Genomic DNA, 22,210 nt, shown 5'->3' on the forward strand with positions numbered 1-22,210 from the left:
TCGGGCAGAATATGTATTGTCGATATACAGGAGGGCTGGGGGTCTACTGCCATGACTTGAAGGCCTTGCTCCCTGGCGGAGGTACAATAGGGAGCCCCCATGTGGGCCGTTATTAAAACCGAGAGTTGAAAAAATAACCAAAGTATTAACTTTAATACTTACACGTAGGATAACTCAATAAGCGCGTGGGTTTTTCTAGTGAATATTAACGCTGGGATTTTCTTAATTTCTATTTGTTGAACCAATCACCGTTCCACTCCATCACCTCTTTTCATTGAGGCACAAGTTTGCTGTGTATCCCACACTCATAAAGTGTTTTCTCATCCGAGGCAAGAAACCACTATCTCATTTCCATTCCTCATTTGTCTGTTTGATTTCATTTTACCATCAGTTGCTTGCCTAATGAAAATAAAAGGTGACAATCATGGCTTGGCGAGATCATTGATGGAATACTTGGAGGGCAAAGCTGAAGATGAGGCACTATCTCCCTCCCGTTCTAAGCGGTGATGTATAAGATCCCTTAATAGAATTATTTTAGTAGACCAATAAGGAAATACAAGCTTCTATTCCTAATGATCAAGATTGGAGGGCCTTGCTGAACGCGATGAAGCTTCCATCCTTGAGTAATTTATTACTAGGCTGAGGCAAATTATAGCAACGAATCTTACCGAACATCGGCTGAATTGCTTCAATCCCTCCCATTACTAAGTATTTTTAATTTGGGAGATTTTTTTTATCTAAGAATGGTTATTTTATTACGTCGGGTATATTTCCTACAATGCACATAGTCAATTTTACCTCGTAAAAAGATATTGCCAGATTTATTTTCTTAAAAAATATTTTGTAATGAGCACTTCTACCTTCCCAATTTCGATCCTCTTTGCAGTTGATATGGTGATATAAGGGACGTCATAAACATCTATTGCAGACGCAAGCTAGTTGAGCTCTGGGTGTCCGTCCTTGATGCTCACAGCCACTAATTTTTTTGGAGTAAATAGGTGTTCGCTGCATAATGGGACTTTTTTAATTTCGATCTTAGCGGGGTAATACTTGATGCCTGTCTAAGTTCTACCCGCATGCCTTATGATGAGACTTCAAAATTTTCTAGTTAAGTGATTAGAACTGAATCGAATCCCCCTGGGTTGTAGAACATCTCGCTTCGGTCAATTGGCCAAATGTTGGAGCAGGTGATCGGAAATGGATATCAGCACCCATATTGTTCAAAACAATTCGATCCGCATCTTCGAACTATCGTTGTGCCGGCGAAACCGGTCAGTTTAGCTTGACTTTGGAATCTTAAAATGAAGTGTTTAAAGGGTTTCTTAGCTTTGCAAACAATTGTGTAAGTAATGCCTCTTCCTAACAGCTTATAGTTCAGAATCGTCTGCCTTTATTTCTGCAACATTACAAAACCTAATTTAATGGATTTATTCGATGAAGGCACAGTGAGTAAAAAGCGGCATGAAGAAACTGCTGCCCTAACATGCTTTGCCCGATATCCTCTCCCCCTTACTTGTGAAATGATTTTAAAACCAATGTCGATGTTCGTTTTGAAGGCCTGGAGGAAATGACGAAATATTTTCAAAAAGGAAAGTAGAAGTTTTGAATATCCTTTGAGTGAAATGAATTACTGAACCGACTGTAATGGATTGGTTCAGTGAATGAAAAACTTGTTAGATGAATTTCTTTTACCCTGTGAATTTATCTACCTCTTTTACAGCCAGGAAGAGCACGACAGCGCTGGTCGGCATACGGCGGATCGAATCCAGGTCCACTCGGACGGCAATGGAGTGAGGCGGGGTCCGCTTCAGGATGGACGGCCTCAGAAACGGCTGAGTGGATCGCCAATAGCAACACTGCTACCTTCCCCTCCATTATGCTCACTGCCAATACTATCGGTGATGGTGCAATGGACTATTACGAGGGTGTCCCTGATGACGACATGGTCTGCTTCCGCTATCCCTACACCGAACTGCTGCAGTGGGCTCTTCTCACCTGGCACTTCTCTTTGGCTCGATTCATGGTGTTGTCAGGTGAGGAGGCTATCGCTAAGGTGAGTGGCTCTTGGAGTTTCTTTTCTTGTTTGTCTGACTGTCCATCCATATGTCTCAGATCTATATATTCATTCTATTTCTTTTAAATCTCGAAATCTGCTGTCATTTAAGAAAGATATGATCTTTACATCGGTGTAATTAGTGATATTCCTTTTTCAACTATATTTACCTTGAAGCTTTTGTGTTGTAAAATGAAAAACGAGGAAAGGGGTTGGGGTGCTTAGGTTTTGAAAATTTTTAAGTGCACATAAGTCCCCTATCGGCTACTTAATCTCTTGCTAATAATATGATCTAGGGTCTTTAATCATCTATTCTAGGCGTTGCTTTCCGTGCGAATCCTTCGTGGCATGCGCAAATTCATGGACGTGGAGTCGGAAACGGAGCTGATAAAAGTTATTCGTGCTCAGGAGGAGTAAGTCCTCTTTTTGTTTAAGCAGTCGGTTTTACGCTCCATCGTCTATAACTTTGCCGCTAAAAATTATTGTTACTTTGTAATCCTAAATTTGCCATGTGACTGTTGCCTTTGTTCGTGCAGTTGTTTTGCTTAAAAATAATCCCTACTGATAGTCAAAGCTGTTATTTTTTGGGAGCAGACAATTGTGTGCTTCTCTTAAGTTTTGGGACAGAATAAGGCAATTCAGAAATTGAAAACGTCCTTTTAATGCGGGGGTCGAAAAGGGTTCGAAAGTCCATGCCATTTGGCTCGGATTGTATTGGTGGTGATTGTAAGAAACAAGAACTTGCGTACTTAAGTAACAGCTGGAAAGAGATACGGCTTTGTTGCACTATGGACGCATTCTTTACTTTATCCGTCTCCACTGCGTCTCAAGAGCCTTCGAGAACCTGGCAGTAGAGTTACAAGAACACTGCCACCGTCACGACTCTGCCCAGACGCGTCGCTTGCTGACATACGAGCTGCGCAACTTCTCCTGCAATACATGCCTCTCTCTGGCACACATGTGCGAGTCTAAGTCCTTCATCGCACACCCCTGCGCGCAGGCTATCCTCTCCGACCTTTGGTACGGAGGACTGCGCGAGGGTCGCTTCGTCTCGGCCAAAATAGCTCTTATTCTACTTGGTCTCTCCCTGCCGCCGCTGTATCCACTCATAGCACTCTGCTTTGCGTCATTTTCATCGAAGTTCCTGGAGTTTAAGACAAGAGAGGAGCTGTCGGCACAGCCACAAACGTGGGAAGAACATTTAGATGAGATGGATAATTCGTCCTCCTCTTCTTCGTCTTCTTCGTCGTCGTCTTCATCGTCTAGCCACTCGTCTTCGTCAAGGTAGCTATCCTAATCTTTCTTGAAATGTCGGATTTGTGCCCCATAGCGATAAGTCTGAGAAGATCTGCCCATTTAGGTGGTCTACCGCTTAGCCATGATGATTTTAAGTCCTCTCGTAGCCTATCTTAGCCATAGTAATCGACTTTGTTTCTTTGCTGCCACTAGTGACCCTATGGTGATGAATTTGAAAAAATCGGCTTATTTAGCCAATCTCATTCTCCATGAGTTTGTTTTCAACGACCAGATACTTTTAGAAAAGCAGCCCCTTTGGATCACGCCTAATTAGAGATGGACGTATGCACTGCTTATTTGCTAAATTAGTCCTAGGTGATTAGTTTTGCTACCGTACATCTTGTGGCCCCTAGGTATGTTCACAGATTCCGTTTACTGTCGAATCCAAACCAATTTCCTGATTTTTCAATCCGCTAACTCTGTAAAGCTCACTTTTCAGGCACGTCTGTTATCAAGGGAGGCTGTTTCACTACCTTTTCAGAGTGTTTTATTACATTTTTGAAAGGGTAGGAAAGAATAGATAATTAATGCTAGATAATGCAATCTGCAAACGCTTTCTCGTAAATTAGTTGTCCGCTATCTAACAGTAAATTCCATTAAGCCAAAAGCAATCTCACTAAAACAGTGCTTTGGGTGTTATATGGACCCAGGAAACGATGCTAATTAACTAGGGTCCGGGATAGTATCATTGCAAGCACAGCTTAAAAACCACCTTTTTAGGCTTTAATGAGCAGTCTTTAGAATCCTTTCAAAGGCTAACGTATTTTCTATCCAAATGTCTTGGCATTATGGAGTTAGACAGGCCATGAGTGTAAAAAGTAGTACAATCTGCTTGTATGACCTAGACGGACTTCTGGGTTTGCTATGATCCCCATCCGCAGATCTGAAATCATCAGAGGAAGGCACATAGTCTATCATCTGAGGAACAGTCAGTCTAAATTAATATGGCGCAATGCTAGCTTTCATGACTTCAACTGGTCTCTAAGATCAAGGAAGGATTCGTGTTTCTGATGATGAACGCACACCATGCCCGGTACTTATTCACCACCCCGCATCTCTTCAATTTTAGTCGCAGCAGCACAGATGACGGGGAAACTAGAATTGTGGAAAATTCAACCCTTACCACTCCAGTGCCACCTCTACGACCCGGTTCTGAGCCTTTGCCGATGGATCGAGCCTTCCAGGTGTGTTTCAGGGACATAATTAAATGCACACAACTTGTCCACGGGGACGACTTTCATGTTTCCTTGTGAGCCATAATGACATGTCATTAGAAGTAAATTTCTGTCACATTATTGTCCCCGCTGCTAGCTTTTTGGTGAATTACTTTGATTTGATTCAGGATTAGGGTCTCAATGAGATTAGTTTGCAATCATCAACCCAAATTGTTAAACAAAAATAATGAAAAAATGTTGCTGATTAACTAAGGTAATATGATATTTTTCTCTGTTGGCACTAAAATACATCGAACATTCTGTCCTAATGGGAAAAGGGAAACGCAATGTGTTGCAGATGGCATTCGAAGATGGTTAGTGTATAAATAGTTCTCTGTACTATTTGGTCGGTGTATTTGTCGGCGTAGGTCCTTCCGCATACGATTCGTGTTCATTTCTTGTATCGCTTTTGTATTAATTAAGGTGAATTCAGAAATTGTAATACTTAGAAGCCAGTTGGAATCGTGAAGCAATCAACAAGTGTTTGTGGTGTTAAGTAATTATTCAAGTGGACAAATAATGAGTTTTTGCTAGCGGTGTACCGTGGTGAGGAATGAAACCGCGCATTTATATGCCCCTCTTTGGTATGTCTTCATGTTCAACCATCCACAGCACACTTGCTCTCTCTTCACGACGTTTCGGATTTGCATCAAACTGGTGGAAAGTGGAACTATCTGCCGATGCTCTTGCTAGTGTGACTGCAAAATTATCCCCAACTACGTTACAGGACGAAGATAGAGTTCCGGATTGCAAGAGACCAAAAAAAGTATTTTCTTGAAGTAGCACGCATCTTTAATTTAGGCTAGATCGAGGAGTCCAACAGTCAGTTGCCTTCAAACAAGAACACCGTTTATCCTCTTTAGACGCCTACAAAAGAAGCATCAACGTACGATTGCGTTACATTGGAGAATGGTATGAGGGGAGACGGCTTCCAGCACTGCAATCATTATGCTAATCAGCCTTCCCGAACCCGAGCTTTCTCCGACACCGTCGTTAATGACGAGTCTGTATACTCTGTACCGCCAGTCGTGCGGGATTCAACGGCGTCTGAAATAGCCATTATGACCAAGGTCTCAATGGTGAATGAGTGTAAGGCTTCGAGCGAAGTTTCTTTTAAGGTGCGTAAAACGTAATTTTGCATTCTACTTGCCTACCTGCTTAGCTCTCCGATCAGTTGGCTGACTAGTCAGTCATCAGCCGTTGAGAGTAGATGAGGAAGAGGAATATCATTGCTGTTCAGCTGCTCTAAATTCAGAAAATGGGGACTTTTTAGCTGTCCCTTGATGGTTTATTAACTACCATCTCATCCGCTACCAATGCGATGATTCATTCTTGGCTGTTAATACTGTTGAATTACTCATGTCAGGCCAATTCAGATGACAAGTTAATTCTATCTCCTGCCTCGAATTTTCTATTTTGTCATAAAAAACTAAATTTTAACAGTGTTGCATTCACGGATCCACATAACTGATATCTGAATGGAGGTACGGTACGATACCTGAATACGATAGACACCTCTGTAACGAACTTTTCCAGATGGTTCACGGCCACCGTTAATGTCGCTTCACTTATTAACAGCCTTCCCGCAGACCATGGAGCTGGGGTAGTTGCTGAAGGTAGATATTTCCAACCCTTCTGTTAGGAATCGTCATAGATTATTTCATCCGAAGCATAGGAACTTCTCCCACCCCACACCCAACAATTGAAATCCAGATAGATGTCTTTTAAGATCAGATTCATTTTCCACTGCCACCAATATAGCTTTATTGCAGTTTCCTAGAGGGCGAAAGAATTCATAATACTCGGGAGAATATGTATTGTTGACTTACAGAAGGTATTGAGGCTACTGGCACGGCTCCAACGCCAGGCCGCCCGACAGCGGTACAATGGCAGAGCTCCCAAGCGGATTGTTACCAAAACTGAGAGTCAAACAAAAAGTTAACGTACCACAATAAAGCGCTTCAACAACTGTCACAAATCGGGTTCCCAATTTTCATGACCCGGGTTATGTGGGCTAGCTTCCCGGATCTTATTGAGACCACCATCCAAATAAGTGGTACTCGCCGTAATGACTACGTAAAGATGCTACGGTCAGTACGTGGCTGTCTAATGGCTAAAGAGTTAGACTGCCTCAGTATGCGTTTAGGTGTCTCGGCAATTTCATTCAATGACAATCCTAGTCACTGATTAGCGTTGGATTTGGAGCGGTTATCATCTCTCCATGATACGGGCTAATCAGGCAGGACTGAGCGGGAGCATGACCCTCTCGAATTTTTGGAAATTAGGCATCAGTCAGAACTTCAAGAAAATCAAACAGAAACCTATTTCTAGGATTACAGGCATCTCTATCCATGACCCCGATAGGAATTGCGTTTCTCTTCCAGTAGGTGAAGTTTATTCTCCTAACGAAGGCATTCTATTAACCGTCATAAAACGGTTTTAGATGACACCGGTGTAAATGTCTTGCATCAAAAAGGTGACAAGATCATCTCTTATGCGCCATCTTTTGACTACGATCCTTGAAATTAATAATGAGTTAAGATATCTTTGCCTTCCTAGCAATAGCGGAAAACGTTGTAAAGAAACTGGTATGAGTGAATGAACCACTCCATATTCTCCTTGAAAGCAGTAGGATTATTCTCGGGAACATTTTTCCCAATCTTTGATAGTCTCAAAGAGACTGCTATTAGCAGCTTCTTAGCTATTCCAGCTGCAGCGAGAATAGTTGTGTAACACACCGCCGCGGGTAAATGAATCCACTTCAAGTCTGATAGAAAGGAGTCTGCAGTTACAGTCATTCTTCCTCTTTCTCTTCTTTGCAGGACGAAGTTGTGATTAAGGCGACTAAGTCCCTGCCAATTATAAAGTTGGATGGGGTCACCATTTTGGGGAGGGAATACAGCGTCATTACGTCAAGCTCCTCGTTAGATAAGAATAAAGGTAAGCAGCATTTTTTTACAAACTACTCTTTCCTCATCCTCACTATCTGTAATAGTGCCTCTGCTGCTGCCCCGTTAGTGCTGAATTAAGGAACCAAAAATAGTTCAATAAATCCAGTAACTCTCTTAACTAATGGCTTCCCTTTACATTACTTAAAACGCGATTTAAATGACTGACATGTTTGATTGATGTAACATTTAATTACCGTGTCGCCGTCTTCTTAAGGCGAAAGCACTGCTCCACAACAGTCGATCGAGTCGTCACCACGAGATGTACCACCGGATGCCGAGAATCCCATTGTTGAGTTCAAACAGCCGCACCGAAACCGCACCAATCGACGTAACTCTAAATCCATGGGTGATCTCAGAATCATTGCAATGGAGGAGGAGGGAGGGATTCCAACTCGTCACCGTAGACGACGTCAGCTTCCGCTTAACTCGACACAGACCTCTCAACCTCTTCGCCACTCTTGTCCTACCAATCTCGAAGCGGCGGGACCACGTAGAGGCTCAGAATACTTTTGGTAGGCTTCGCTTACTACTTCATTCGCTCCTCCCTCCTCTTCCTGATTAAGGAATTTGATTGTCGGCACTCTCTTCTTGCCTTGAATTAGTATGAGCGTAGGTTCAACGGGAAGCGAGCCTCCCTTGCCGCCTCGGAATCAGTCCTCCGAGATGCGATCACGATTCTCTGCAACACCAGTGCTTACGCGAAATGCACATGGAGCCCCAAATGCCTCTCGTTATTCATTGAATGCCCATCGCCCTGTACCAAATGGAGTCGTGGGGATGGGTGCGCACATCTCTTACTACCCCAATGGCGGTGCTGCGGATACAGGTGCGGGCGACATACCGAAGGAGACGCAGCAGCATCAACTGTCGTGGCGCAAAAAGGTGTACGAGTTCTTCTCCGCGCCTGTTACTCGATTCTATCTTCATGTGGTGAGTGTTGTTGTCCTTGCACAATGATCACGGTAGGCTGTTCACCTTATTATTACTTCCGTTACAATATTCTGGCTTTTATTCAATTCCTTTTTTTATTCATTAGCTTTACAATCATTTATAGAAAATATCGTATCCCTTTTCACCAAACTGCTACCTCCGTCATTATCCGCGTATCTGCTTTGTTTGGGTTATTTCAATGTCAAGTGATAATACCAACACAATGACATTGTTGTTTTCCGCCTAGATACTCTACCTGGTCTTCATGCTTATGTTCATTTGCTACTGCCTTATCTGCGTGCCTTACCAATCGTTGAATGCCCTGGAGGTGTACATCTACCTCCACATCCTCACCTACGCCATTGATAAATTCAGAGAGGTGAGTTTCCTTTCCTTTACTCTGGTAGTACCTCTGCCTTCATTATTGCGCCTGAGTTTTGACCTTTGACAACTGTATAGGGCAGACTAGTCTTGTAGCATAGGTGTCATAATTAGGTAAAGAATCGAGGCTAGAATAGGTAAGATAAATTCTATTCTCTTGCTACATAGCTATCTTATTTTGAGTTCCATCCTTAATCCTTCCAGTAATCCTATAATCCTGTGACTGTCATAATCCAGCCAACGCGATCACCACTCTGGCATCTGAATTGCTACAGAATATATAAGGTACACGAGGGTCTAGAAGTAGCTTTTCTACAACCACACAGAAAGGCTGAAGGCTTAGCAACATAGATGGGCGGCCAATTATAGTGCACTGGAAAGACTTCTGTAGTAAAAAAGCATTGTTTATCTCTTCGCACCTATTTGATGCTTGTCAGCAAAGCTAGATTTGTGGACATTTCATAGAGCGATTGAAACTAACCTACTTACAGTGCTGTGTACACAATCGCCTTATCCATATGCTGTTTGAGTAGGTGACGCTTTCGCCAGGCGTGAGGTACTGCCAGAAGATGTGGGTGCACCTGTCGTCCTTCTGGAATGTCTACGACTTCGTGCTCAGTTTCTTCTCCGTCCTGGGAGTGATTGTGCGTATGGTGGGCCTCCGGAATCGCATTGTCTTTCTTTGGGGGCGCAACATCCTCGTCTGCTGCTGTGTCTTCTGGTAGGTGCTTCGCTCCGTGTTTTCAGGTTATTCCCTCGAAACTAGGTTGACTCCAGCTCGACGCACATATTTTTCGGTGAATATTTTGTGATCTTTGTAGCAGAGATTGAGTAAGGGGAATCAAAGTCGCTACCAATTTTTGTTCAGTTTAGTAAAAAACTGTATTGTGATAGGTTGATGCGATTTCTTGAGTTGATGCAAATTTGGCGCTTCTCGGGGCCCTATATCTACGTCATCGTGAAGATGTTGCAGGCGATGATCCCACTTCTAAGCCTCGTCTTTCTACCCCTGGTGGCCTTTGGTACTCTGCGTGAAGGCATTATGGTGATGAATCGAACCCATGTCACTGTGGAGGGTATTAAGAACATCCTCTTGGAGCCCTACTTCATGCTCTATGGCGAGGTCTATGCCCCCAAGATTGATCGTGAGTCTTGTCGTCTACTGATTTTATTTAAGTACGTGGATTCTAGGCTGTTGCATACTGAATTTAAATCTACTTTGGCAGATTATCGAAGCATTTCACAGATGCAAAAACTTTACTTCGTAGCGATTGATAAAAGTGGAGTTTTTCATAAGTCTCCTAGTTTCTTATTGATCTATTAGAGATCACCATTCTACTTCTCAAAAAATAACTTAAATTTGACCACCTTACCATTTTTCTTCATTCTGCAGCCGCGGAATGGGGCGTGAACCTGGATGAAACACCTCTCTTTCAGATGGTACCAATTATGGACGTTATATACCTCCTCTATTCTATCGTTCTTATGCTCAGTGTTATCATCGCCGTATTCAACAGTATCTATTCTCGTGTACTAGTACAGTCAGAGCTCATTTATAAGTACCTTCGCTACTCCATAATTATTGAATACGAGTCGCGGCCTCTTCTCCCACCACCTTTCGTTATCATCTCATGGATCTACGCTGTCTGTCGGGGAGTCTATAGGTAGGTAGAATAAAAACATGACTTTTAAACTTGTTGTAGCCATTTTTTGTTTATTTTTATTGATTCCCGTCTTTACAAAGATATTGTCGAGAACACCACCACTGCCAATGTGTTCCACGATGCTTAAAACGTTATCGCCATTGTCGTCGAGATTTCCGGAAACGGTGTCAGAAGATTCGCCATAGATCCTCGTCATCGTCAAGTAGTTCGTCATCCTCGTCGTCGTCATCTTCAGAAGTGCATTCATCATCTAAAGGGAACTCCTTTGATGTTGGACACCTATTTGCACCTGGTACTGCCACATCCATATCAGGTCACCAGTCAGACGGTCTCAGTGAGTACTACATTGATATTTTTTGTTTCCTTGTCTTACTTGTAACCCACTGGGTTTTTGTCGCCGTTAAAAACGCGTTCTTTAGAAAAAAATGGATGTATGACTAATGACTTTCGGATGTTTGCACCTTACCCCTGTTTGAAAATAGATTGCCCATAGACAGACATTAAAACATCTTATATTTTAAAGTGCTTTTTTACTCTTTCCAAAGAACTCTTCCTGAAGCCAGAGGAGGTTGAAAAGCTGCACGACTTTGAAGAAGAATGCGTGGAGGACTACTGGCGGGAGAAGCAGCGGGCTGAGCGTAAACAGTCGGAGCTGCAACTCGAAAATATCAATTCCAGGTGGGTCACTAACCAACCATTCTGCTTATTTATCTTTATAAGTAGCGATTTATTGACCGTAATAGCACTTTAATGTTGACGTACTGACAGTTGAACCGGAACCTTCATTGTATACAAGCAAAAGTGAACTTCAAGGGGTGAAAATGGGGCAGGATTTTTTTCTTTAGTTCCCTAATACATTTCCACAGTCATTCCAGCCTTTGGTTAATATCTGCAACGCGTCGGCACAAGAGGATTCGTCAATATGAAGAAAAATTTCAGAGTAGGGGCTTCATTTTGTCATTGGTACTCACCATGCAATACCCTCTTGAAATCGCAGATTTTTTTAAGTGAATATGTTTGTCGTTCCCATGAAAGGGTTCATCCCTTGCGAATTCTAGTCGTACAGTTTTTGTGCAGTCTAGCCTTCAGACGATATTGATATCGACAGCTTTGGGAGTTTCTAGAGTTAGATCTCAAGCTGTCATCGACCCTTTAGTAATATTATCAGATTTTTCTGGATCTTGAATTGCCGAAAATTTTTCCTTACAGGTTAGCAGCAATGCAGTTTCGCCTGGGCGAAGTGCACCTTCGACAACAGAAGCTGCAGGGCCATTTCCATTCACTGGAGGAAGAGATACTGGCAGGACAGGAGAGGGCAATTTCATGGCTTGATGAGTATCAACACAAAAAGGCTATCGCGACGACAGCAGTGGGGGCCACTATGGTAAACACGCAAAGTCAGTTCACACCTTTCGATCACCAAGGGGAGAGTGACCCCGCTCTACTGGGCAGTGTGATCTGGCTCCTCAGAAACGCAATGGATAAAGATGCTGGTGAGTGCTGAGTGGCATTTAAACGAGCTGCTGTTTACGCCAGTGGGTTGGATGTTCTGTAACACAAACCTCTAATAGGGTTGGTAGCTTGTTGTCTAATGCATCAATAGGATTCGTACTTCGTCGATAGAAAAGGACCAACTTCTATCCAGCTGAACTGATCACCTTACCATTGTTATGATTTCGCCTATAGCCGGTGATATTGGCTCAGATGGTGACGACGAAACTTCATTGCGGAATCGGAGGCGCGGAGATGGAAGTAACCCCATTGTTTCCTCCCTCCGTTCTCACTGTCGGCAAAAGCAACCGCAACACCGCTGTGGGTTTGCTACAAACCTTCCTTCACACACCGAAGAAGAGGGTGATGATGAAGAAGTGGTAATGGATGGGAAGAATGAACAGGTAAAAGAGGCAATTGCTACCACCATTACCTCCACCGCTGCTGATACCTTTCTAACTGCGGATTCCGGAAGCAGTGGGGATGATACGGCTTCAAGCGGAGTGTGTTGGTCACAGAGTCCGCGAATTGAGGTCTGACATTTGCTTTCTTCCTCTTATTTTCTAACTCGATCTCTTTCGTTTGATGCTGCAACGCAAATGATTGCTTTTCATTGTCTTGCTCTTTGTTGTTTCCCTTGTGTCCAATTTGGCTCAAATTAAGGGAACTTAGGGTGTCATACACTTATTTCATGCATTACTAAGCTCTTGTCTTTTCTCCTCCCTTTGGGCTACCTATTGAAATGTGCTGTTTTATCGGCTGCTATCCTCACTGCTCTCTCCGGTTGACTGAGGCTTAGCAACGTATCAAGTCAGTACCTTTTCTGATCGGACAGGAGGCCCAAGAACAGAGACGACCTGCAGCGGCGTTGGATGGTAATAGCGGTTGTGACAGCGGTGAAGAGAAAGAGAATGAGGCGGAATCAGAGTCCAGGGATAGTTTAATGCCATTAAACGGTGACAGCGCGCTCGATTGGCTTCATCTCCTTGCTCAACGCGTAAGGGAGTTGCAATGTCAGCGTCTACAAAAACAACAACTACAACGGCAACAACAAATGCAGCTACAGATTCGAATGCAGGATCGAGAACGCAGTCCTTTTACCCACTGCCAGCGTCAACGTCAACTGCGACGTGGCCATGCCCCCTCCATCTCGCCAACTCCCAGTCCATCTGCTCAGCCGATACCTCCGACGTCTAGTCAACTTGATACGTAAGTTTGTTAAAAAACTTGTCTCCACTCCACTGAAGTCCTTCATTACTTAGCTCCACTCCTTTCTTCCCTCTGTCTGAATGTAATTTATTTCCTCCTTTTTAGCGGCTTTTGTGTTGTACCGCGAAAATCGCTGCACACTTAACTCGATTCCGTGAATTTTCCCCACCCTACAGTTTCATCAATTTTTCCCCACTCTTTCTCCATTTTCATTTAGTATCCAACGGCGCCAAACTTCGTTTTTTGGCCACCAAGGCCGACACGCTAGACTACCATTGATTTCACAGCAACCAGCTCATCGAGAATATACTACTATTTTGGATGACATCTACACCTTGCATCTTCCACAAACGGACAGTCCACGCACAAGTCCAACGGGCTCGCGAATGGATCTGAACACTGCTCATCTGGTCCCACATCCTGCCGACAGTTCGGGAAAGCGGACCCATCGACACCGAGGTACACGGTTCGCCCTTCCAACATTTGGTCCTATTGTCGGTGCTGGAGGGCTAGCATCGTCGCGCCAGCGCTCTGCAACACCGCCACCCGCAAGTGTGCCACCGGCATCGAATCTGCGGCCGTTGCGTGCCACGCCGATGGCGAAGCAGGGCATCAACTCCGACCTTCATAACCCCCGTAACAAACAACAACCCCATCAATACCCTCAAAATCTCCATCTCCATCTTAGCCCTTCGGAGATGTCTACCGGTGGTTTGATTCACGAGAAAGCAGGAAGTAAGGCTTTTTAGCTAGAAATTCGCTCAATTTGGCTACAATTGTGGCTTGCCAAATGAAATTTTGGGACCTAATTTATTTAGACCTGATCAATTTGGGTATGAAGACCGAATCATGGGAGAGTCACACGGATCATGTACTTTCATATTCAGTCATAACAAGTAATTCTTTACTACAACATGGCCAAAATTCTCAATTTGGCATAGTATTTAGTATCGGGTTCATTTGTTTCTTTCAGAATTGGAGAAGTTGTTTTAGAAATGCTAGGAGTACACCACTTACTGCTTCATTTTTAATGTAAAAGACGTTAATTTTGTAGTATATTAGAGAACATTTACTTCAAAGGCCCCCCTTTTCCATCTGTAGATCCTGCCACCACCTTATCGGATCGATCCTTCGACTATCAAGCCATAAATCTGGAAAAAAATAACGAACAATCAGATTTGATGATGACCACTAGTGCCTACAATCGATGCGACTCTCCCTACCACGGTGGTATCAGTGGCTCTCTCGCCTCCTCCTCCAAACTGTGCAATGAGGCCGTTAGTGACAACGAAATGGAAGGCGAGATGCATGACCTTTATAAGGGATCGACCGCAGAAGCCGCCACAATGGTCAAAGATCCTCTCTACCTAGCCGAAGCAGCAGAGTGGACAGAACTCGGTAAGGTGATGCTCCGTCGTCTCCGACAACTCTCTGTGACGGTGGATGAGGAGATGATTCCACCGCTTCGGGAGACGTCCGTCACCACCGTTGTTGAAGCTGGCGATCCCGCAGCTATTGCTACCGTCGACTCTGAAGGAGGTGGATTACAGACGTCTACAGTGACAGTTGAGGGCGTCTGTGCCACGGATGATGTGTGGAATGTTGCAGCGACGGTATTGGAAGCGACAACGGGTGGAGCAGCGGCTCTTGAAGTTGTCGACCCTGACTTGGATCTGGATTACATTCCCCCTCCTACTTCACCGGTCACTCCCGGCTCCCTCTCGGACTCAATTATGATTGTGCCGGGGTCAACAGTGGGGGAGGGCCCACATCATATGGGGGAAGGGGGGGCACCGTGGATGCAACATCTGCATCGACACCATCAACCTCATCATTCACGTGCTTGAAGTTCTCCTCTCTCCGGTTAAATCTCACACCTCTCTCCCATTTATGCCTATCTTTTTGCGTGAGTTAATGCGATAATTTGATGATGAAATGCGTGTGCAAGTATGTATGAAATATGCAAAATGGTATATTTTTTAGCCCCACACTAAGTATTTAACTTTTTCGAGGAGAGTAAAGGGGAAATGCTGGTGAAGAGTTTCAATCTATGGTGGAGAATAATTTATTCTAAATGAAAAAGCACAAGAAGGTGAGTCGAAATTTCGGAGTTCGTTTTCTCCGCCGGGGTCACGGGATTCCGATCAGTCATGAGAATCGTATATATAGTGACCGCTTCTCCCCTGAAAGGTATTGTCAAACAGACGTGGATTACACAGTGAGCATTAGAATCAGATACAGACTTTGGAATTTGGATAAGGAAGATTTCAGAATGGAAACGTGGGATTATATGAGAAAAAAAGTATACGACAGTTTCGACTACCGGTTGTTTAATCCTCTCTTTTGTAAAACGCATGTTAGAGTAGAACGCGACCTCTTCTCGAAATGAAAGTTAAAGTGAAATGAAGCAGCAACGTTAAAAAAATCGGTGAAGAGGGGAGCCGGGCTTGTTGGCAAGATTACGGGCCAGTGCGCGTGTGTGTGACAGCGGGATAAGTTGATTGTGGTATTCTGGTGCAAGCTTAATTTTTGGTTTTAGGGGCATCATTTCCGGTTCTTGACGTGGGATGGCAATGGCCTTAGGGAGACATGCTTGAAAGTTGTTAGCATGCTTTCGGTGTTTTGAGGCCACGGCCACAAAGCCTCCTCCCCTTGTCGCAACTTAGTGATTGCGCTCTCACCAATCTCTTTAGTTCTACCACATTGAAATCTCTTTACCATTAAGCAATTTTTCCTTGCGATAGGAACGATCCTACTTACAAGGTAGTAAAATTGTGACTTTAAAGCATATTGAACAGTTATTTTCCTCCCGAAACAATACTAGTGTTGAAGAACGAACCAGTTTAAATTTTCGCCCGACATTAGAGATTGTCCAATTTAAAAAGGAAACTTTGAAACGGATTAATTGAAGATAAAATCATGCTGGCTCTAAACTACATGACCTGCTATAATTCCACTCCAGTGTTTTCGATCTTTTGTGTAATACGCTAATTGTTTGTTTAACCCCCGATTTGGGTGAAGCCATCAATTGTGGAGGCACCGCCATTGCACGTCTGCTGGACAGCCTGGCCTCCGGCCATGCCGGTGGCTCCGAGCCCTACAATACGTCAAAAATACAGATTCAAACTAAGAGTTGTGCTTTTTCTTGTCTATGTGAGGTCTCGAGGCGCTGCATCTATACCACCATACTGAGACTAATCCCAAATCCACAGGCCCCATGCGCCTTCAGTGGTAGGTCATCTACCTTCATGGCCAGTTGATCTCAATCGTCTACTGCTCAACCCGATCAAAAAATGGTGATGTGACACATCAATGCACATGGTTGCAGAGGATGTGAATCCATATGATTACAGTTAAAATAACTTTGAAGTAATTAGGAAGTGTTAAATGGAAATAGACGGATGAAAGCCAAACGTCTGGCTGCAGTTTCACCTTTACATTTAATTATGCAGTGGCTTACGGGAAGAAAAACTGAGCACACTAAATATGGATAATGCAAAGCCATCCCATCATAGCACATCTTTACTTCTACAGTTGGGAGGGAGCTGGGTGTTGAGATGCCCACATGCACTCAAGTGGGAACAAGGGTGCGGCCAAGACGATAAAGGGCAGACGTACTGACAACCTGGTAGGGTCCGATTGGATCCTGAATACCGAAGAGGGGATTAGCTATTTACTCTCGCGTGTGAGCCAATGGCTATTCTGTGTGTTGGGTCCTACGAATAGCGTTACTATTACAGCTTGGTTTTTCCTTCCTTTTTCAGGGAACAGTGTTAGTGTCTGTCAGTTTGGGTTGATCAGACCACCTGTATACGTAGTTTCGCTTTATTCATTTTTTTTCCTTCATCCCTCAATAATTCTTGCTGCGGATTTAGAGCAGCTTAGTTGAAAAATCGTCCCATTCAATATGCGCTGAAAGAATGTAATGCAAATTTAAACTGTACGTATGAATTAACTTCTTCTTACTGGTTTCTGAGACCACGGCCAATTGCTCTGCAAACATGGGGGTATAGTTCATCCTTCCAAGTCACTATTTCCTTGTCGCTAGGTTTTTATAACCGAAGTCAATTAAAAGGTGGCTGCACTTCATGAAGGTGGCATTTCTAAGGCATTCAACACTGCCTGTATGGTTGATGAATAACCGTCTGCATGCTTGCCAGTATTACTGACTATCGACTCGGTAAGTTGTCAATGCTGCAGCGATCGAACCTGGGTAGAAACACCATTTTTTATTCAAAAATGTTACAGAATTCAACTAAGGCAGAAATTAGAGGTGTAAATACAGCATTCTTTTGAAAAAAGACACTGTAGAAATGTTAGGACATTAGCCTATTTATTTCTCCGAATTTTTGATGTCGAAATCAAGATCAGAGTTGGTACGAATGAGATCGCCGTAGCCCATCCAACTGAGAATGCGGAGCCGATGTCGTTCACCTTCACAGATACTAGAATAATACCAAAAGAGGATAATAATAGAAAACTTCTCACGAAAGCATCCCAACAAACATATTCAACATTCACTATGGACAACATTCGTTGCTTGATGAATGTCTCGTAGGTGAGGAACACGAGCATTTTATGAACGGGTGTGATTTAAGAATCAGCTCAAAATCTTCTAAATTACGTTAGAGATTAGAAGGAGTTCGTTTCGTAAGACCCACTCACCAGCAGCTACTATAAAGTTTCATAATTGATTGACTGGATTGCATTGTTTAAAATTAACCAATCATAGCAAATTATTCTGAGTTCAGTCAAACTTACCCAATGAGACCATCCTCCCATTCGGCAATGATCTGACCTGCACCTACGGTTATCCGAATGGGTTCACCACCGACATTCTAGTCATAATACTTCCTATTTTCGTACAACCGGCCGGTGTAGAAGACGTGCACATTATCGCCCTTCCGCACGAATTCACTTTAGGGAACGGCGAAAATTTCCACTTCCACTTCAGTCAGCTTCTCAGTGTTGAGAGTAGCTGCGCAGAAGAGGCTCACAGCCAAAGTAAACAGCACCAGGGAGTCCAAAACTGCCTGAACGACGTTGGTTTGTGCGCCCTCGTTATTGTCTGTTGGATTGCCAGTGATTGGTGGAGGGATGGTTGTGTTGGTGTGCGGACGTGGCAGCAGGCAGTCTTTGATGCTGAAAGATTTTTTCAGAGAAGTCTGTTCGTGCATGGAATTAGCCACTAGGAGTAGGAAACCCCTATATACTTAAACTTCCCACATTTTAAAACACATATCAAATAAGCTAGCCGATTTTCTGCTTTTTTGTTACCGGAATACCACACGAATGGTCCCACAGAAGGAAGATATCTGCTGTAGATGGCTGAATTTGGGCGAAATTCCAAAAAGATTTCCAAACCGTAGAGAATTGTGGCGGCAAATTCAGTCTCAAGCTCGACATAATGACCGTCAAATCCAGACTAGAACAAATTGAAGTCTTTCTCAATGTACTTGGGATCACAATCTCAGAGCACAACATGCCCCTATCTCCCACGTGTTGCTCTTAGGCGACTACTCTCATCAAGAGCGGCTAGTATTTGTAATGCAGTAGTTGTAAAATGCTGTCTAGGTCCCCGGCGTCATCTTCCAAACAAATCCCTCTGCTAATCCATTTAGCCAGACTAATGGCAGGATAACTAAACACCCTAGGCATAAGCACAAACTGCAATATTGAGTCATTAAATCGACCTTCCCTCCGTCTCATGGTATACCACGCTTCACTAGACGATGGAAGAGCGCCTTTCAGGTTAGCATATCCCTCAAGAGCTTTAAAGGTTAAATCAGGTGCTGCATACCTACAACATCCAAGAAATCTCCATCACCTTGCAAATGCTTTGGACGCGAAAAGGAAGTGAGAAGGTAATAATTCAAATTTATTTAAAAAACAGCACGCGACGGCAACAAAGTAATCACTAGGTGACCATGATCCTGTCCACACGACATGGCTGCGGTGACAGCAAAAGGCGTCGTAGCCAGCGACACCCAGAGACCTAGAAGAAAGCCCGTGGCCAGGGTGATGAGAAGACAGGTTTGTAAACTGTCTGCGGTGTGTAAGTAGCCACCGAGACAGACTAGGCAGCCGATCAGTGTGATGAGCAGTGCCAATGCCAGAAGCAGTGGTGGAAGACGTCGAAAACGATGGTCTTTGATCGACACGATCGGAGATGGGAGTGAACGAAGGAGCATCGAGGTGGTGAGAAGGAGCAAAAACTGAAAGACGGTTGGTTGGAAGGAGCGCAGCCAGTTAACTTTATAACTGTTGTGGTGAAGATGAAAATTAATAAAACTGATTATTGCAAACTCTATGGAAGTATGATACAAATTAACTAACTTTGATCCTCTTACGCATGTAAAGCCACTCCTTATGCGATCTACCATGGTGACTGTGGTTTTTTGTTGTCTTGATGATGCACCATCATTGTCATGACTATTTTCGGTGGCTTATATAACCTGTGACTGCATTTTGAACCATCTTCTGATAAACCAACCAGACTGACACCTCACACAACGAAACGCCTCATAAGGAAGTCCTGTTTTGTAAAAATGACTTGAAACTTGAACTAAGGCCAAGGTAGAAGTAACACATTCGATCCAAACTACACCAGCTATCTCATAGCTACAGCGATTCTCATGTGTTTGATCAGTTGGAACAAGTAATTAGGCTGCAAGAAGCCAAAGACATCCAACCGGAGAAATTCACCAGTGGACACGAATGCTCCCTTCCCATGCCGCTGGGATAGGAAGTAAGTTGTAACGGATTCTGGTGAGCAGCCTTTTCTCCAGTATCTTATATAAACTATCAGAACTGTAAAACCGATGTTGTGGTGGTATTTACCTGTGCATTTGATTCCACAGTCTCTTTAGCCACCGCAATTAGTACATCTGTCAGGGCCTTTCGACCATGCCTGTAGCCTCTCAACTTCAATGTACGCTAACAATTTATCTTCAAACACACTAGTACGATGCACTACTACGACACCAGGGAAGACCGGAGGTGCCATAAATCAAATAACGAAATGATGAGAGGTAAAGAAAGTAGTGCCTTATTAAAGGTAATTCACATAGATGGTCGTAACATAACTACAGTCAAAAGTTGAGCTTAAATAATTTGCCCCTGTCATCCACAATAGTCTAACGCAAGAGGCCACAAATACGCCATTGAGACAACTTTTGGAATAGTCAGGACTCACGTCTTACGATTAGCACACAACAATATGGACGTACTACTAAAGAGGGTAAAGAAATATCGTGTAGGCAAAACTGACCCAGCAAAGACAACTTTAGCCCTGAAGGCAAATGTGAACCACTGCTCTACGCTGAGGAAACTACAGAAGATGAGCAGAAGGGCAAAGCGCAGTTGTATTGCCACGAGGATCTGTAACCGCCCATCCATTGGCGTTGTTTTCAGATCCACATCATTTCTCACCGTATCCTTAGTCAGCATAGACATACACTGAAAGGGAAGACTGTGTTAGCTGGTGTTGCAATGTGGGAAAAACCCATTGGCACAAAGTTGCACACCTACATTTAGGAGCAACGCCAAAGCAATGACTAGAAAAGCGGCTCCATCATGGAAGACAAAACTGATGAAAATGCAAGTCAGTGCGATGTAGAATGAGATTGGATACGCCCTGGCCTCAAGACATGATCTGCATTGCCTGTTCCTCCACCACCTAAGAGTAATAACACTGGATAAATAACCTACTTACAATTATTAAGTAGAAATGCTTGTCCAAACTGACGCAGTAAGTCGGCTCAGACCTCGAGACGCGAGGGCGAGAGGTGTTTGAGTGTCAGCTAGGCAGTGGAGGATGAGAGGAATGAGGAGGGCATAGAGGAAATTTATAAGGTAAAAGGGCAACAGCGTGGCCAAAGGACTGTCCGAGGGACCCATCCATATGGTCCCCAGATAGCCACGACGTTCCCATTCAATCCAGGAGGAGGTGGGAATCAAGAGCGTCGACAGCGAGGAATCGCTTATCCTGGTCGTGGAAGGAGGAGAAAGTGGACAAGTGTAAGTGTCTTCCTGGATGACTGTAGTCACAAGAAAATACAAAATAAATGGGTTTGCCAGAACGAGAAAGCGAAATCTTACGTGAGACGCAGGGAATGAAGGAGACAGAGGATGAGAGCCACAAGACAGTGAAGGACGATGGTAACGAGTACATGTTTTGTGGCCCTACATTCGCCCATCAAGTACCCTTGCCCTCTTGCACCTATTAGAAATGTGGAAGGAGAATCTAGGAGCAAAAATAAAAGCGAGATGATCAAATGGCACCTTTGTAACGTGCTTACAGCAAATCATAGACGGGAATTGCCTGAACTTTAGAGGTATATCATTGGTTAATCCTCCCCTTTAAGCATGGAATCTTACTTACATCCTCGGCAGGTGCTACGATCAACGAAATAAAATGACCCTTCACTGCATGGTCGGCATTTCTGTCCTACGATTGACGAAAAGGCGCTGGAGTACCCGTAAAGCTTGAGGCCAAATACAAGGTCCAAAATAAGACGGAAGAGTACGCAGTAGGATAATATCCACCTTAGCTTCTGATGCATTTAAATGCGTTTATTTTTTTTAATCTCCCACGATTTGATTTCCACATTGGTGACATGGAGCCCTACTACTAGTCGTCCAACTCTTCTCAACTCTTACGCCTTGCGTGTGCAAGCATAACTTCAGTGTTGGATTTTACTGAGCCGCCTCTACCCTTTAGGTCAGTGAAGAAACCCCATAAGTGACGCAGAGACGTGTGGAAACACCTTACCAGAAGAGAGTGAAGGGTTTGAGTAAGCAAAGTCGACGTTTCTCCTTCCGAGGTGGGCCTGAAAATGCAGGGAATGCGAAGCGAGGAGAAGGAAGATGGAAAGGAGGATGTGACCCGTGATTAGGGACTGGGAGTGGAAAAAGTGCACTCGGAAGATCTGCAATGAAATAAATTACTTGATTGACTAGTTGGTTAGGTAGGTGGGTGGGTCAAATAAGTAGGCGCTAATTTCAGCAGCAGATCTTCCC

At 43.8% G+C, this 22,210-nt stretch overlaps 2 protein-coding genes across 2 annotated transcripts in view; one reads left to right on the forward strand and one right to left on the reverse strand. All coding sequences in view use genetic code 11, as the record gives it.

Moving 5' to 3' along the window:
• Nucleotides 1-15,036, forward strand: part of EGR_09962 (Transient receptor potential channel) — a gene marked incomplete at both ends in the record, with an annotated part of 33,868 nt that extends 18,832 nt beyond the window's left edge. Inside the window, 20 exons of the mRNA XM_024499211.1 lie at nt 1,149-1,271; nt 1,721-2,053; nt 2,372-2,466; nt 2,885-3,337; nt 4,419-4,533; nt 5,427-5,681; nt 7,386-7,503; nt 7,729-8,026; nt 8,117-8,444; nt 8,692-8,823; nt 9,359-9,546; nt 9,720-9,970; nt 10,219-10,489; nt 10,570-10,823; nt 11,035-11,167; nt 11,699-11,982; nt 12,176-12,513; nt 12,816-13,189; nt 13,407-13,924; nt 14,291-15,036. Coding sequence (XP_024346376.1) covers nt 1,149-1,271; nt 1,721-2,053; nt 2,372-2,466; nt 2,885-3,337; nt 4,419-4,533; nt 5,427-5,681; nt 7,386-7,503; nt 7,729-8,026; nt 8,117-8,444; nt 8,692-8,823; nt 9,359-9,546; nt 9,720-9,970; nt 10,219-10,489; nt 10,570-10,823; nt 11,035-11,167; nt 11,699-11,982; nt 12,176-12,513; nt 12,816-13,189; nt 13,407-13,924; nt 14,291-15,036 — 5,607 coding nt within the window. The remainder of the gene's footprint in view (nt 1-1,148; nt 1,272-1,720; nt 2,054-2,371; nt 2,467-2,884; nt 3,338-4,418; nt 4,534-5,426; nt 5,682-7,385; nt 7,504-7,728; nt 8,027-8,116; nt 8,445-8,691; nt 8,824-9,358; nt 9,547-9,719; nt 9,971-10,218; nt 10,490-10,569; nt 10,824-11,034; nt 11,168-11,698; nt 11,983-12,175; nt 12,514-12,815; nt 13,190-13,406; nt 13,925-14,290) is intronic.
• Nucleotides 15,037-17,522: 2,486 nt separating this feature from the next.
• The window catches only part of EGR_09963 (FK506-binding protein), a gene marked incomplete at both ends in the record, with an annotated part of 8,638 nt that continues 3,950 nt past the window's right edge, over nt 17,523-22,210 (reverse strand). Inside the window, 10 exons of the mRNA XM_024499212.1 lie at nt 17,523-17,634; nt 17,951-18,027; nt 18,118-18,377; nt 18,467-18,614; nt 19,108-19,450; nt 20,460-20,647; nt 20,720-20,867; nt 20,937-21,176; nt 21,290-21,410; nt 21,963-22,119. Of these exons, the coding sequence (XP_024346377.1) occupies nt 17,523-17,634; nt 17,951-18,027; nt 18,118-18,377; nt 18,467-18,614; nt 19,108-19,450; nt 20,460-20,647; nt 20,720-20,867; nt 20,937-21,176; nt 21,290-21,410; nt 21,963-22,119 (1,794 nt within the window). The remainder of the gene's footprint in view (nt 17,635-17,950; nt 18,028-18,117; nt 18,378-18,466; nt 18,615-19,107; nt 19,451-20,459; nt 20,648-20,719; nt 20,868-20,936; nt 21,177-21,289; nt 21,411-21,962; nt 22,120-22,210) is intronic.

The sequence above is a fragment of the Echinococcus granulosus genome (genome assembly GCF_000524195.1).
Source record: "Echinococcus granulosus chromosome Unknown EG_S00179, whole genome shotgun sequence".
Taxonomy (NCBI): Eukaryota; Metazoa; Platyhelminthes; class Cestoda; order Cyclophyllidea; family Taeniidae; genus Echinococcus; species Echinococcus granulosus.